The sequence below is a fragment of the Eurytemora carolleeae genome, unplaced genomic scaffold, assembly GCF_000591075.1.
Source record: "Eurytemora carolleeae unplaced genomic scaffold, Eaff_2.0 scaffold415, whole genome shotgun sequence".
Classification (NCBI taxonomy): domain Eukaryota; kingdom Metazoa; phylum Arthropoda; class Copepoda; order Calanoida; family Temoridae; genus Eurytemora; species Eurytemora carolleeae.
Genome location: NW_019396314.1, coordinates 451,187 through 467,029, shown reverse-complemented (window position 1 = coordinate 467,029; position 15,843 = coordinate 451,187). Strand labels below are relative to the sequence as shown.

The 15,843-nt window shown below is 30.4% G+C and overlaps 1 protein-coding gene across 8 annotated transcripts in view; it reads left to right on the top strand.

Annotated features, from left to right (window-relative positions):
- The first annotated feature begins 213 nt into the window (after positions 1 to 213).
- Positions 214 to 15,843, top strand: part of LOC111700730 (NADP-dependent malic enzyme) — a 51,504-nt gene continuing 35,874 nt past the window's right edge. For 3 of the 8 annotated variants that reach the window (XM_023471748.1, XM_023471747.1, XM_023471746.1), the window contains exons 1-2: positions 468 to 633; positions 14,718 to 14,759. In XM_023471748.1, coding sequence (XP_023327516.1) covers positions 528 to 633; positions 14,718 to 14,759 — 148 coding nt within the window. In that variant the 5' untranslated portion in view covers positions 468 to 527. Of the gene's footprint in view, positions 331 to 466; positions 634 to 8,002; positions 8,042 to 12,083; positions 12,184 to 14,717; positions 14,760 to 15,843 lie in introns of those variants that run through there. The other 5 variants (XM_023471755.1, XM_023471743.1, XM_023471744.1 and 2 more) reach the window with 5 other exon arrangements.

Here is a 15,843-nt window from a genome sequence, read left to right as displayed (position 1 = left end):
CATATTTAAAAAAAATATATTTATTTTCAAGGATAGGACACTTAAAAAAAATAATATTGAGAGGACGAGGATTTTGAGGTGGTTCGGACGAGGAAATGAGGAGAATGTGGTTCGGACTAGAGATTGATGTGGTTGGCCTTCCTCCCCTCCCTCCCCCTCTAACAAAATGTCTAGTTGCCCGCCTGTTTCTTAGTATCTCTTGAATCTTCTAGAGTTCACGGAGTACATTTACAGAGTACAAGCTTCAAGTTCGTATTCTTTTACCTCTTAAGTTTATAAAATGTTATAACAACTTGTTTACATCATCATTCTTCAATTCTCCTTGTAAAGGTAGGGTAACTACAACGTTTTCATAGAATATTTCATCTAGAAACTGTTTAAAAGTTAAAAAGACAGTATTCAAATAAAAAGCCGGGGAATACAGGTGTTCTATCAGCTGTTTCTTAGTTTATACAAAACACTCGTAGTAGTAAACCAGCTTAAACACGGAACGAACAAACAATCCTACGGGATGTAAATCTTACAATATGTTAGGATTTAAACAGTTTGCCGTCTTAGTCGTGATAAATTCTTTGTCAACCATAGTTACAGTGATTTTTGTTACTAAATACTGTGAGAGAAATTCAGGTCTTGGTAATATATTTTATTAAACGATAGCTGAAGTCCCNTAAAAAGTTAGCCTATAATGCCCCCGGGATACCCCTGGGTTCCCTAAAAAAATTTCAGTCCATTCGGTTCAGCCGTTTGGGAGGCTATGGGGAACATAAATACGAATGTCTTGTTTTATTATTGAGATAGAAAATTATAAGCTAAATTTTCATTCGTCGCTGGTAGCGCACACCTCCCCGGAAGCGATTTTCACCTCGTTGTTACGACCATTTTTCTAATTAGTATATTTACGCGTATGAAACCGAAAGCGTAATTGGGTGCTATGGAAACGTCTTAGCACGGAAATGGCTCAAAAACGGACTCATAAAACTAATTTAATTATCTCAACTTATAATTAATAAGACTATATTCTAACAATTTTCACAGCCATGGCCGCAGCGCTCGGCCCCCTAGACTTTCCTAGCCGCAGCGGTTGGCCCCATATCCCGTGCTAGCTGCGGCTCAACCTAACCTATCCTAAATGAATGCTATAGATAATTTTTTTAAATGAGAGAAGACGATATTAAATTAGTTTATGAGTCCGTTTTTTGAGGCATTTCCGTGGTGAGGCTTTCCGTGGTGAGACTTTTCCATGGTGAGACGTTTCCGTGGTGAGGTGATTCCATAGAACCCATAATTGATAGCCTTTTGGAATTATGTTATTCATCTTATCAGTTTATCTGCTAATATTTATTATTTATTCTTTTATCATTGTCAATTGTGACATTGTGACTACTTGTACTTATTTTTAGGTAATTTCCTAGTATAAGATTTTTGGACCTTCCAATATTTTGTACAAAAATTAAATTACGATTTTAGCTATTTTTCCCTATACAATTGAACCAACTCAACTTAAAATTTTAAAACAGAGCTAAGAACATTCCCGTGTTTCTCCGGACTTCCCTAATTAAAACTTGAGGCAAATTGGTCAACAAATCTGTTTTAATAACAATAAAAATTCATAATTGTTACCTTTCAAGTCTTAAGAAAGAATAAACAAGTACAGAAATGGCCAAGCTTGTTCCATTTGTAAAAAAGTGGAATTCTTTAAATTTATTTTACCTAAAACTAAAACTCCTTTTTAGCCTGAAAAGAAGAGAGGCATGTTCCCTTACTTCCTAATGTAACAAATGGAACCTGAGGCTCTTAGCTTGGTTCTCTTAAACATTAATGGTCAAGAGAGATCAAATTTAAAGCCTCCAAATCCCTAGGATCTATTAGCAAAGCATCATATCAATAGTAATGTAAAAAAGTGTCTACTTTAAGTTACTTTAATAAGCATTTTCAGTAATATTCTATAGCTAGGAGTTTGAAGGGTCAAAGTTTATTACATTTTTTCAATTAAACTTTGCATTGTATTTTGTGTGTATTTTGCAATATATTGGTTCTATGATATTTTTTTAAATTAAACTTTGCATTCCGTTTTGTCTGCTTTTTGCATTATATTAGTTCTTTAATATTTTTTTCAAAATGTCATTTCAAGAAGAAAAAATATCAATTTCTTTATCTAAATGTCATTTCACAAGTGTTAAGAGTTTAGGAAGTTTTAAACAATCTCACATTAGTTATCGGTTGTGCTTTGTGTATTGAAAGCAAAAAAATACTTTAGCAGGTTTTTTTTTTGATATTTTTCCGGACAGAAATGCCTAGGATCCGGATCCTAAGCACTGGTATAAAGTATATTTATTATTGGTAACCAATATGAGTGTTTGGTGCAGGGTGCTTATTGCTGCGGAGGTTACTAAATTGATGGTATTGTCAATTTTAATGTTTCCTCTAAAAGAAAGATGTCTACCAATTATCTGACTCATTTTCCAATAGATATTACTGTTGCATGTATTGGTATACTCTAGCCAATAATCTGTCAACTTGTACACACCATTTGCTTTGCAATATTAACAATTTTGACAGTAAAAAATGTTATTTTTTTCCTGCAGCCGAATTTAAATAATTTTTACTGCATTGCTGAAACACCAAAAACTGGTTCCAATTGAGCGTTGGCTCACATCTTGAAACACTGATACAATTTTAAGTGGATTCAACCATTGTTGAGCCGCGACTCAAATTTATAACCGTGGCTGAAATTCTTTAAATTCGGCCTCTGAATTCACAAAGTTAGCCCTGCATAATATGTATTCCCTTTTGTGCTTTGTTTATGAATAAAATTATTATTCAATTTGCACATTTGATTTCATCGTAACTTTGCTAATTAACAATTTTAATTTTAATTTACTTCCGTTTAGTTAGATTTTAGCAGGAAATAAAAATTAGGATTCTGATCAGAACTGCCAAGCTTTTAATCCTAAACAAAATTTATTTTTGTACTTTTTTATATAGTACAGTCATAACCAGAAAGGCCTGGAATTAATTATAATTAAACAGACGACTTTACTTTACAATCTAATTTTACAAATATGATTAATGAAACAATAATTAAAAAATAGCCCTGGTCCTGCCAATTCTAAAATGTGATCTGCCTTTATTGGGTGTTTAAAATTACTAGATATATATGTGTAAAATCGTCTATTTAACTGTCAATTAATTCCGGGTCTTTTTGGTTATGAATGTAGAAAAAAGTAGAAAAATATTATGTATTGCAAGAAATCCACAAGCCTAATATACCCCCCCCCCCCTGTTAAGATGTTGATCTATTGTATATCTATATACTGCATGGTATGGAAGCCCAAGAGGATATATTGTATAGGAAAGTTTATTTGGTTTTGTCAACTCTGCAGATGATGGATTCTAGGGGGAAGAAGGCTCACAAACTTTTTGTCAAGTTTCAACTTAGAAATTAGATTTTATAAAAAAAATAAATACCATCCACTTCTTTTTCCTCCTTCTAATAATGCTTTAACTTTAGTTCTTTTTATTCACTTTTTATAAACTATTTGTTCAAAAAGTTCAATCTCTTGGTTGTGGATATCGGCTTATATCTGTTATTTCATTGGTTGAACGTAAAATTTCTTGGCTTCTGATTGGCTATTCATTTCTGCAGACAACACTCTGATAAGTTGAATTTTAGGCCCTTCACTGGATAAACAATAAAGATGAAATTGATTTGTAGATTAACAAAAGATCAGGATAAGACATTGATCTCAATATCCACAATACAAGAGTACCCATCTCTGATAAAACTGCCAGCTTTCACAGAAGTCAAAAGCAGAAAAAATAGTTGTTGCAGGGTAAATGTTAAAAAAAAAAAAAAAAATATTTTTCCATTGACAGCAAGATGTTTAAATAATGTTTTAAAATTATCTTTATCTCTTAAACTCAGAAGGGGGGGGGGGGTAATTTGTTAGTTGGTTTCATACCTTATTATGTAAAAAAAGTTTGCGGAGAGCTTAGAACTTCCCGTTTCTTGCAAACTTAAGTTTAATCAAGTTTAAAACAAAAAGATATTAGACAAGGGAATATTTTTCTAAAAAATTGTTGTTCTGTCCCAAGTATATCACAGCATAATTCAGAATAGATAATTTATTATCTCTTGTATAACTCTGAACCACCTATCAAAAGGCGTAATATTTAGATATTGTTAGATTCTAATTGTGGAATTGATTTTTTATTAATCTTAATTAGATATATAAAGGGTGAATTTAAAAAAAGGATTATTGATGTTTTGGACAAAAGTTTTCAAAAAATTTCGGTTTGTTCGGACTTTTAAAATAAAAAAATTAAATATGTTAAAAAAATTCAAAAATATTTTGAAGATGGGAAAAAATTGAATGAGATAAAACAAAAATGTAAGCCATCTAGTTGCATTTTTGAAGTCGTAACATCAGTTTATAAAGATCTCCACTCTAAATTTTTGCGGAGTTTTTACTATATATCATTCAATTTTCAATGAATTTTTATGAAATTTTGAAAACCAAAAGAATTAACTTTCCTCAAACATTTTACAGAAAATAATTTTTTTTCAGAAATTTGGTTTCTCGGATTTTATTTCAATCTTCCAAAAATATTTTGGAATTTTTTTACTAAATTTTTTTGCATGCCTAAAGTCTGATCAATTTTGAAAATGTTATCCAAAACATCGATTATCCGGTTTTTTTTTTACTAACCTCTTGTATAAATATTTGATCCTTCCCCATGGAGGGATGGATTTTTCGATCTTTGATATTTTTCATGCTTTTTTTTACCCCAAAAACTGAATTATTTTCCTCTAAAACTCATTAATTTCCCAAATTCAGAAAATGACCCCCCCCCCCCATCAAAAATTCCAGAGGTAGGGAGGGCGTGGGGGGAATATTATTTACATGTTTTTTTTTATAAAATTTACTCAAAATTTTGAAATATTGCAATTTTATTGATGTCATATCACATCTCACATTTTAAAATTCGTCACAAAGAAATTAAGCCTTCTCAGTTTACATAAAAAATGGATAATTACCTTGATATCATTAATTTAGTGTTCACTGAATTGTGAAACTTTAACCTTCATAACTATTTCCTTAATATTTCTGCTGAGTTGGTATTATTTAGCTTCTGCTTACTTTTCACATTATTTTGATGATTTTTGAATGATTTGCAAAATACTATTAGAAATACTATTAGAAATACTATTAGAAATACTTTAAGAAATACTATTAGAAATACTATTAGAAATACTATTAGAAATACTATTAGAAATACTATTAGAAATACTATTAGAAATACTATTAGAAATACTATTAGAAATACTATTAGAAATACTATTAGAAATACTATTAGAAATACTATTAGAAATACTATTAGAAATACTATTAGAAATACTATTAGAAATACTATTAGAAATACTATTAGAAATACTATTAGAAATACTATTAGAAATACTATTAGAAATACTATTAGAAATACTATTAGAAATACTATTAGAAATACTATTAGAAATACTATTAGAAATACTATTAGAAATACTATTAGAAATACTATTAGAAATACTATTAGAAATACTATTAGAAATACTATTAGAAATACTATTAGAAATACTATTAGAAATACTATTAGAAATACTATTAGAAATACTATTAGAAATACTATTAGAAATACTATTAGAAATACTATTAGAAATACTATTAGAAATACTATTAGAAATACTATTAGAAATACTATTAGAAATACTATTAGAAATACTATTAGAAATACTTTGAGAAATACTTTAAGAAATACTATTAGAATTACTATTAGAAATACTAATAGAAATACTTTTAGAAATACTTTTAGAAATACTATTAGAAATACTATTAGAAATACTATTAGAAATACTATTAGAAATACTTCGAGAAATACTTTTAGAAATACTATTAGAAATACTTTTAGAAATAGTTTTAGAAATACAATTAGAAATACCATTATGATTAAATAAGATCGAGACTTTTAAGTGAACTTTAGTGATAAATTTAAAGAATACCCTGTAGTTTTAGATTTCAGTCCTTTAGTTGTAGGTTTCAGTCCTTTAGTTGTAGGCTTCAGTCCTTTAGTTGTAGGTTTCAGTCCTTTAGATGTAGGTTTAAGTCCTTTAGTTGAAGGCTTCAGTCCTTTAGTTGTAGGTTTAAGTCCTTTAGTTGTAGGTTTCAGTCCTTTAGTTGTAGGTTTCAGTCCTTTAGTTGTAGTTTTCAGTCCTTTATTTGTAGGTTTCAGTCCTTTAGTTGTAGGCTTCAGTCCTTTAGTTGTATGCTTCAGTCCTTTAGTTGTAGGTTCCAGTCTTATAGTTATAGGTTTCAGTCCTTAAGTGTAGACTGTAGTCCTTAAGTTGTAGGTTTCAGTCCTGTAGTTGTAGGTTGTAGTCTTTAATTTGTAGATATTTGAGTCCTTTAGTTGTAGGCTGTTTTTAAGTTGAAGGTTTCAGTCCTATAGTTGTAGGCTACAGTCCTCTAGGTTTCAGACCTTTAGTTCTAGGTTTCAGTCCTTTTGCTCTAGGTTTCAGTCTCTTAGTTGTAGGTTTCAGTCACCTAGTTGTAGTTTTCAGTCCTGTAGATGTAGGTTTCAGTCCTGTAGATGTAGGTTTCAGTCACCTAGTTGTGGGTTTCAGTCACCTAGTTGTGGTTTCAGTCCTGTAGATGTAGGTTTCAGTCCTGTAGATGTAAGTTTCAGTCACCTAGTTGTGGTTTCAGTCCTGTAGATGTAGGTTTCCGTCCTAAATGTAGGTGTCCGTCCTCTTGTTTAGATTTTAGTCCTCCACCCTGCAACCTCCCATCCATCGGCCCTTCTTCCTAGCTACCTCCCTTAGCTTTACCTCCACCCTATCCCCTCCTCTTATATCTCTTGCACCCTTCAGGAACTACCATTAAACATTGAAATACGCTGATCCGTAACCCAGGCGTTCGACTAACATCTATTCTTTAGATTTTCAATCTATCCAAGTACGTTCATATTCAATTTATTTTTAAGTTTTATTTGAATTCGTAAAAATAGCACAACTTTTACACATTATCCATACAATACATGTATATCAAATTGTTTTGAATGATAAGGCAGTAGGGTGTATAAGAGATCCAACGTTTTTGTAATAACACCTTAATGCTTCACGATTTTCGAGTATTTATTTGTGAAAATTAAATGTAGCATTTGAATCACATTTCAGACATTTTTTTACAATTATTTCCTGATATTTGTAATTTTGTTTTATTTAGTTAAATATTTTGAATATTTGCTAAAATCTGATATTGGTATCGGACTGCCTGAATTTTACCATAACATACCATGATAGCATGAGTGGTTCGGTTTAAGTTCTATCAGTAGTACATTATACACCTTGCAGTTAAATACAGGCAGTCCAAAAATTTTTTGATAATCATGTTTAGCCGATTTTGTATTTGTCTTCTCACTATGAAATTGTGAATTATCCGTCGTACACGTAATATCATGGGACCCTAATTTATAAATTGGCATGTCTGAGTCACAATGGCAGCCTTATAATCATTGTTTGATCAAGGATGAACAAGATATCCACATGTGTCTAGCTAATGATCGATAATTTTCAATTGTGGTTGTTTTTTTCTTTAAAATTGACTTGCTCATTTATGCTTCAACAGAATTCAACATTATTAAGATACAAAACGACGATTTTTTCTTTATCACTCAAATTAAAAAAGGACCCCAATGTGAATTATACATGCTACTCTGGAGGGTCACTTGAAATCGCATAAAGTCCCTTTAAACTTGTCTTCTTATTTTTAAAATCAATTTGTAACACTACATTTTTGAAATTGTATATTGTCTACAATAAGCTGCTTTAATTAAAGACGAGTCACAATATTTCCTAGTACTCCCTGAATATATTTTTCTTAATACAGAGCTTCAATCTGTGTTTATTATGAGATACTAATTAGGACTTATTAACTAATTAACTAATTAACTAGAATAATAAAGAAAAATCTCTGGGGTTTGTTTACTGCTTCAGACTAATCAATGGGTGAGTAATTAGATTCAGATTCTTTCATATCTTGTTATATTTCTTTTTTTCTCCCCTTACATATCTTTCACATTTTATTATATTTATTTTTTCTCCCCTTACATATCTTTTATATCTTGGTATATTTTTTTTTTCTTTTCTCTCCTTACATATCTTTCACATCATACTTCTTTTCTCCCCTTACATATCTTTCACATTTTGTTATATTTATTTTTTGTCCCCTTACATATCTTTCACATCATACTTCTTTTCTCCCCTTACATATCTTTCACATTTTGTTATATTTATTTTTTCTCCCCTTACGTATCTTTCATATCTTGTTTTATTTGTTCCTTTCTTCCCTTACATATCTTTCATATCTTGTTATATTTGTTCCTTTCTTCCCTTACATATCTTTCATATCTTGTTATATTTGTTCCTTTCTTTCCTTACATATCTTTCATATCTTGTTTTATTTGTTCCTTTCTACCCTTACATATCTTTCATATCTTGTTTTATTTGTTTCTTTTCTTCCCTTACATATCTTTCATATATTGTTTTATTTGTTCCTTTCTACCCTTACATATCTTTCATATCTTGTTTTATTTGTTCATTTCTTCCCTTCCATATCTTTCATATATTTTTTTTGTTCCTTTCTACCCTTACATATCTTTTATATCTTGTTTTATTTGTTTCTTTCTTCCCTTACATATCTTTCAAAATTTTACTTTTCCCCCATTTATTTAACCTGCTAATTTACTTTATTGCACTCTTATCATTTTATTATGATTTTCTATGCCTTTTTTTACATTTCTTTACCTTTTCTTTGCATTTTTTTACATTTCCTTTACTTTTCTTAAACATTTTCACATTTCTTTACCTTTTCTTTGCATTTTTTTACATTTCTTTACTTTTTCTTTGCATTTTTTTTACATTTCCTTTACCTTTCCTAAAACATATTTTACATTTCCTTTACTTTTCTTAAACATTTTTACATTTCCTTTACTTTTCTTAAACATTTTCACATTTCTTTACCTTTTCTTTGCATTTTTTTTACATTTCTTTACCTTTTCTTTGCATTTTTTTTACATTTCCTTTACTTTTCTTAAACATATTTTACATTTCCTTTACTTTTCTTAAACATTTCTTACATTTCCTTTACTTTTCTTAAACATATTTTACATTTCCTTTACTTTTCTTAAACATTTTTTACATTTCCTTTACTTTTCTTAAACATATTTTACATTTCCTACACAACTTCTTTAAAAATCCTTTACATTTCCTTTCCTCTGCCTTTTCTTTGCCTTGCTGCATTTTCCTTAATTTATTTGTATTTTTATCCACCCCCCCCCATTTTTATAGTTCCCCTGCACTTAGATTTCGTAAAGTTCTAGGTTAAATAAGTTTTTAACCCCCCCCCTAGCCCCCTCTTTCTTCTAACCACGAATTCGAGGGGGGGGGGGATCATATTATTATGACTATGTTTCTAATAAATAATTTTCTATCTAACAATTGTTCTGTAAGTTTGTAGACATATTGGAAGTTTCTGTTATTGTATTGGTAATCTTTGTGTGTATAGTGTATGAGGAAGAAAGTGGGGGGGGGGAGAGAGGGATGTTCTTAAAGAAAAATATTAGTTAGAGCAAAACGAAAAATGAAATTAAAGAAGAATTAGAAACGAATAAAAATGTTACTAAAGGAAATTATGAACTGTCCTAAGTTACTAGAACTGTCCTAAACTTACTATGAATAGAGACCAGAATACCAACTTAAAAAGGAAAAGGAAGGGAGTAAATGCAATATTTAGAAAAACACGTTATCAATTATTATTTTACTATAATGGAAGAAATAATGAGAAAATTGGAAAGACACAAAATTGGTGACTTTTTGGTTATGAACTTGTATACTGCTGTGCAAAGTAAATAGTATGAACTGAAAGAATAGGATAGACCAAGGAACTATATACAGGAACCCCCATCTCAGATTTACGCATTTTATGTACTTTACACTGTGGGAGGAATGTAAACAAACCCAGTGCCCCCACAGAAGTTGAAGGTAAAGAACTAAAACTCTGATGTGATAATACAGCTGGTCCAACAAAAAACAAGTTAATATATCAAGTTAGAGAGAATACTTATTTTGTTGGCTTTCTGGTCAATATGGAAATACAATAGCAATATATTCTTATTCCACCCCTTGGGCCCTTTTCCCTCAAAAATGATACGTTGCCCCTGAATTCTTTGTTTTGATCTCCTCCCACTGCTGTACACAGATTTGACGCAAGAGATATGGCGGTTCCTGGTCTATATATTTCTTGGGAAAGACCATGCTTGCTTGGTGTGTACTGCATTATTATGCTTAATGGTGATTGGTGAAACCTAAAGTTGGAATTTCTGAGGATATTGACTTTTGAATATTAAACACACACACATTCATTAATAAATAGATATAACAGTCACCGTCCACACACTTACTTCAACCACACAACCAGACAGTATTAAATATGCAGAATAAATACACGCAATTGAATAATTATGTGATAAGGATGGACATTAAAGAGCGCAAATACTGTGAAATACGTCGATTCGCATGAGGACCAGTGGTCATGGTGTGTCACAATTGGAGTCTATAGTGTATGTTTTTCTTCAGAATTTGATCATAAGAGACTATCGTTTTAATTTTAAATGTGTATGCGTGTCCGATTTTCAACGGTACCCTAAACCTTCAGCCAATTAAATACATGGAAGATGTCGTTTTTCTAGATTGATAACTGTTTAATTCTGAGTTTCTCCTCCAATGTTTCTGACGCAGAAATGCACAAGTCACTTTCTAGAGAAAACATAATTGCAACTACTAAACTTGGGATGGATATATCATGCATGGTATTTTTGTTTTTTGATATTTAATCTAAGGAAGATGCACTAGAAACCAACAATATCTTTGTTTACAGACTGAGCAGTACAGTGTTTGTAAACATCCCTTCCAGAAATGTCAGTAATCGTTTTTGTAAAATAACTATTCCTGGTGCTTCTTCCTTGAGATTTTAGATCTTTCTCAAGTGAAGAAGTTTATACTCAGGATTAAAATCTTAAAATTCTAATCATCTGAATTCAGAGCTAACAAAAATCATTTTTCCAATATGTTAGAATATACGAGCACGATAAGAAGAAAAAAAATTTCTTGTTGGTTTGATACATTTTCTCATCACTACAGTGACCAGTTTTAGAATCTTAATCTTTTCTTTTCTAAATTTCATTTTTATTTCATTTTTAATTCTTCTTCTGGGAAAATATTCTCATCTTTTGAAACACATGAAGAAAAAGATTTAAAATCCTTTGATCAAGGTTTAGTTGGCATCTTTCAGAAGAAAGTGAGTTCTTTGATAAAACTAATATTAATATGATTTTTTCAAAAGTTATCAAAAGATATCTTATCTATTTAATAAAACAAGACATTCATATATATATGTTGCGTGTACCCGGCCAAACGGCTGGACCGAATGGGCTATTATAGACTTTAAAAAATCGAATTTTTTTTTCTTCAAAAAATGCATTTTTTTCAAAATTTCTGTTTTCCACGGGCAACGCCGGGCCCTCCAGCTAGTTTTATTTAAAACAGAACGATAAGCTTTGGCATTTAAAATATATAATATTTTTGTTTTGAATATCTTTAGATTGTGGTAACTCATTCAGAAGTCAGAGAGATTTCAACTAACATCAAGCAAACTAAAGTGTATTTCTCTTATATAACACTTTACCTGGCAGTTTTACAAATTGGAATAGGAGCAAATATATAAAATCCTTTCCCTTTTTTCTTTTACTATTCTCTACTCAGTTCTTTTTTATTTACAACTGTGGCATAAAGCCTGAAATGTTGGATCGTAAAATTTTAAAAGTATACAACATTAAAATTAAATATTAAATGTGATTTTTAATGGTCTGTACCCACACTTGGTTTCCGACAAGGATTATTTTTAAACTGCCCAGTTGCTCTGGAGGAACACCTTGTTATTTTGATTTAATTTGCTGAATAATGAAATATTTAGAAAAAGTAACTCCTTTGCACAGATAGAATTACAATGTCAATAATTACCACAACATACTTTGTGGATGGAAGACCGTTTAGCTCTAGTATTGCTAAATCACTGGCATTCCCTGAAATGGGTGAGCATAATGAATTTGTCAATATTAATTGAGGGTATATATTTTTAAGACTAATCCTCACCTGGTGGGAGATGGTTTTTTAAAGATTTTTTTTTCGGGGAGGAGGGGGCAATGAAAAACATAAAAAATATCCTTAGACTGGGTGAAATGAGTATTTCTTGTTTTAATCTTCATGACAGAAACAATCTCAAGAACTGATGATGGTCAACCCAGACCAAACTAAATTTTTTAAAAAATGTTCAACAAACACCTACTTTATTTACAATACGAGGTTTTAATCATCATTAAAACCAAATTAAAAAATACAATATATTTATCTAGTTAATCTTAAATATTCAAGGAAAATTAGTTGTTACGCTTTTCTATAATTTAAACAAAGATATTTGAATACAGCTGATAAGGTTAAACAGTAGACGGGTGGGAGTCAGCTGATTAAGTTTAATTGGCAAATCACTCTATCGAGCATTTTAAATTAGTGAATTCACCACTCATATTTTTCCAGTATTATTCGTTTACATTGTACAGTAGAGTACAGTAGAGTACAGTAGAGAACAGTAGAGTATACAGTAGAGTACAGTAGAGTACAGTAGAGTACAGTAGAGTACAGTAGATTACAGCACAGTATTCATCAAATCATTTTATGATCCATGTCCCCCTAGCAGAGAATAAATACAGAATTCTAAATATCCTTTATGTATGGTAAAGGGGTAACCTTCCATCTCCACTAATGGTTATTTTATGGCTCTACAATAGAAAATTACATTCTTTCTCTGAAAGGTTTCAGTCTTTTACTCTATTTTCCTTTATCACACTCAGATCTCAAATATTATTTTAACAACAATTTTAGAAAAAAGAAAGAATAGAATAGAATATAACAGAATAGAACAGAACAGAAAAGAATTCAACAGAAATAAACAGAAAAGAACAGAAAAAGAACATAATAAGAACAGAATAAAACAAAATAATTGAACAGAATAAAATAGAACAGAAAATAACAGTAAAGAACAGAATAGAACAGAAAAAAACAGAATAAAATAGAAAAAAACAGCTTGTAAAAGCAAATGCAAGACATAACAAGACATGAAAAGACATGAAAAGACGCGAAAAGACATAATAAGACATAACAAGACATGAAAAGACATGGGAAAACATGAAAAAACATGAAAAGACATGGAAAGACATAACAAGACACAGAATGCTTAGACAAGACAAGACAAGAAAAAGAAAGGGAGTAAGGAAAGAAGAGGGGTTGTCAACACATTTATTATATTTCCTCATATCCTTTATCTATAATTTAATTCCTCCTTATGCTTTTCCAGTTCAGTTTTATTTTTCTCTATTATTGTCCTTATTATAACTATTCTTCAATCTTGACTCTTTGTTTATATTGGATGATACCCAAAGGGGTATTTTGTTGTTGAACATCACCACCACCACCATTCGTAAAAATATTTTTTTTTGTTTGTTTTCGATTGTTTTGGGCTAAAAGTATTATGTCCAACTTTTATCCCTTGACCCCAATCTTGAAAAAAGTCTACTTTTTCTTTTAAAAAATAACAAAAGACCATACCAATTCAAGATTCACCCAGTTATTAACTTTTGGAGAATGTTATATCAACAAACTAATTGATGCTAACACCCCCACAGTTTTTTCTCAAAAAGTTTAAAATTTTAATGCACGATTCGGGTGACATCGACCAAAGTTGCCCACAAAAAAAAAATCCGCAAGGTTCTTGATGTTTTTTTTGACAAAATTGGTCTAAGTAAGTTAACGTTTTTTTAACTCCCCTTTAAAGTAGTTGTAAATAATTGTCTTCAATGCAACCCTTTATTGAAGAAAATAATTTTGTGTTGAGTAGTGCTCAGTCCAGGAGAACATTCTTGGTGTTGACACTTCAATAGAGCAGGATAAGTAGAAAAGTTAGGAAAGAAAAGACATCGAACATAAAACATTCAGGTTGTTAGCGCTTACTTTACTTCTATAAAAGAGGGAGCAGGGGGGGGGGACACTTCCACAGAAAAACTATTAAACAATCTTTATAATAAAGCTGTTTATATAATTTATATGTACAATATATGTAGATGTTTCCTAAAGCTAGCTTAATGTCATCATGACCAAATTGACTGAACATTTTTGAGGAAATCCATGGGTACCCAAGGGATGACTTGAGCTAAAAAACATTTTGGAATTTTTTTGAAATTCCATTGGCAACGCCAGGCATTAAGACTACTGAATATGGATATAAACCTGGACAACGCCAGGCACTAAGAATACTGAATAGGGATATAAACCTGGGCAACGCCAGGCACTAAGAATACTGAATAGGGATATATACCTGGGCAACGCCGGGCACTCCAGCTAGTTAAAAAATTATTTTATTCAATCTCTTAAATATTAGATTCAATTTATCTCAATCCCTTTATATAATTTGCATGCAACACTCTTTAAATTAGCTCCGAACCTCCATATTCTTGTATTTGTAAATATGCATTTTATGCATTCATAAACATAATTATGCAATTTTTCATTTCAGGCTCCACGAGTTCTGTATATTCAAACAATTTAGAGAACAAAGGTAAGAAAAATAGTTTTAATTTGAAATAAAATAGTATTCAATGTTTTTTTAAAGGTTCCAAATAGCATGAGAAATTAAATGCATTTTAATTTAGTAAGTTAAAATCGATAACATTTAACAATATTGTTAAAGTCCAAGTCTAATAGCTAAATGCAAAAATAATGCTTGAGACGATATTATTTAGTAATATTAGAAATATGTACGATAACCAATTTAGATACATAAGTCTATTACTTAGCTTTAAGTAGATTAAAAATGCTGTGACTATGTATTTGGGTCCCACTATATTAATGTTGGGACTATGTATTTGGGTCACACTTTATTAATGTTGTGTATATATGTACTTTGGTCACATTGTATTAATGTTGTGTATATGTATTTGGGTCACACTATATTAATGTTGTGTATATGTAGTTGGGTCACATTGTATTAATGTTGTATGTAAGTATTTTTGTCACACTATATTAATGTTGTGTATACATATGTTTGGGTCACATTGTATTGATGTTGTATACATGTATTTGGGTCATACTGTATTAATGTTGTGACTATGTATTTGGGTCACACTGTATTAATGTTGTGTATATGTATTTGGGTCACACTATATTAATGTTGTATATATGTATTTGGGTCACACTGTATTAATATTGTATACATGTATTTGGGTCACACTTTATTAATGTTGTGTATATTTATTTGGGTCACACTATATTAATATTGTATACATTTATTTGGGTCACATTGTATTAATATTGTATACATGTATTTGGGTCACACTGTATTAATGTTGTGTACATGTATTTGGGTTACACTGTATTAATGTTGAATACATGTATTTGGGTCACACTATACTAATATTGTATATATGTATTTGGGTCACACTATACTAATATTGTATACATGTATTTGGGTCACACTGTATTAATATTGTATACATGTATTTGGGTCACACTGTATTAACTTTGTATACATGTATTGGGTCACACTGTATTAATATTGTATATATGTATTTGGTTGAGTGACTGCATGTATTATAATTCCTTGCCATAACATAATTATTCTGCCAGATGAAGCAACAAATATA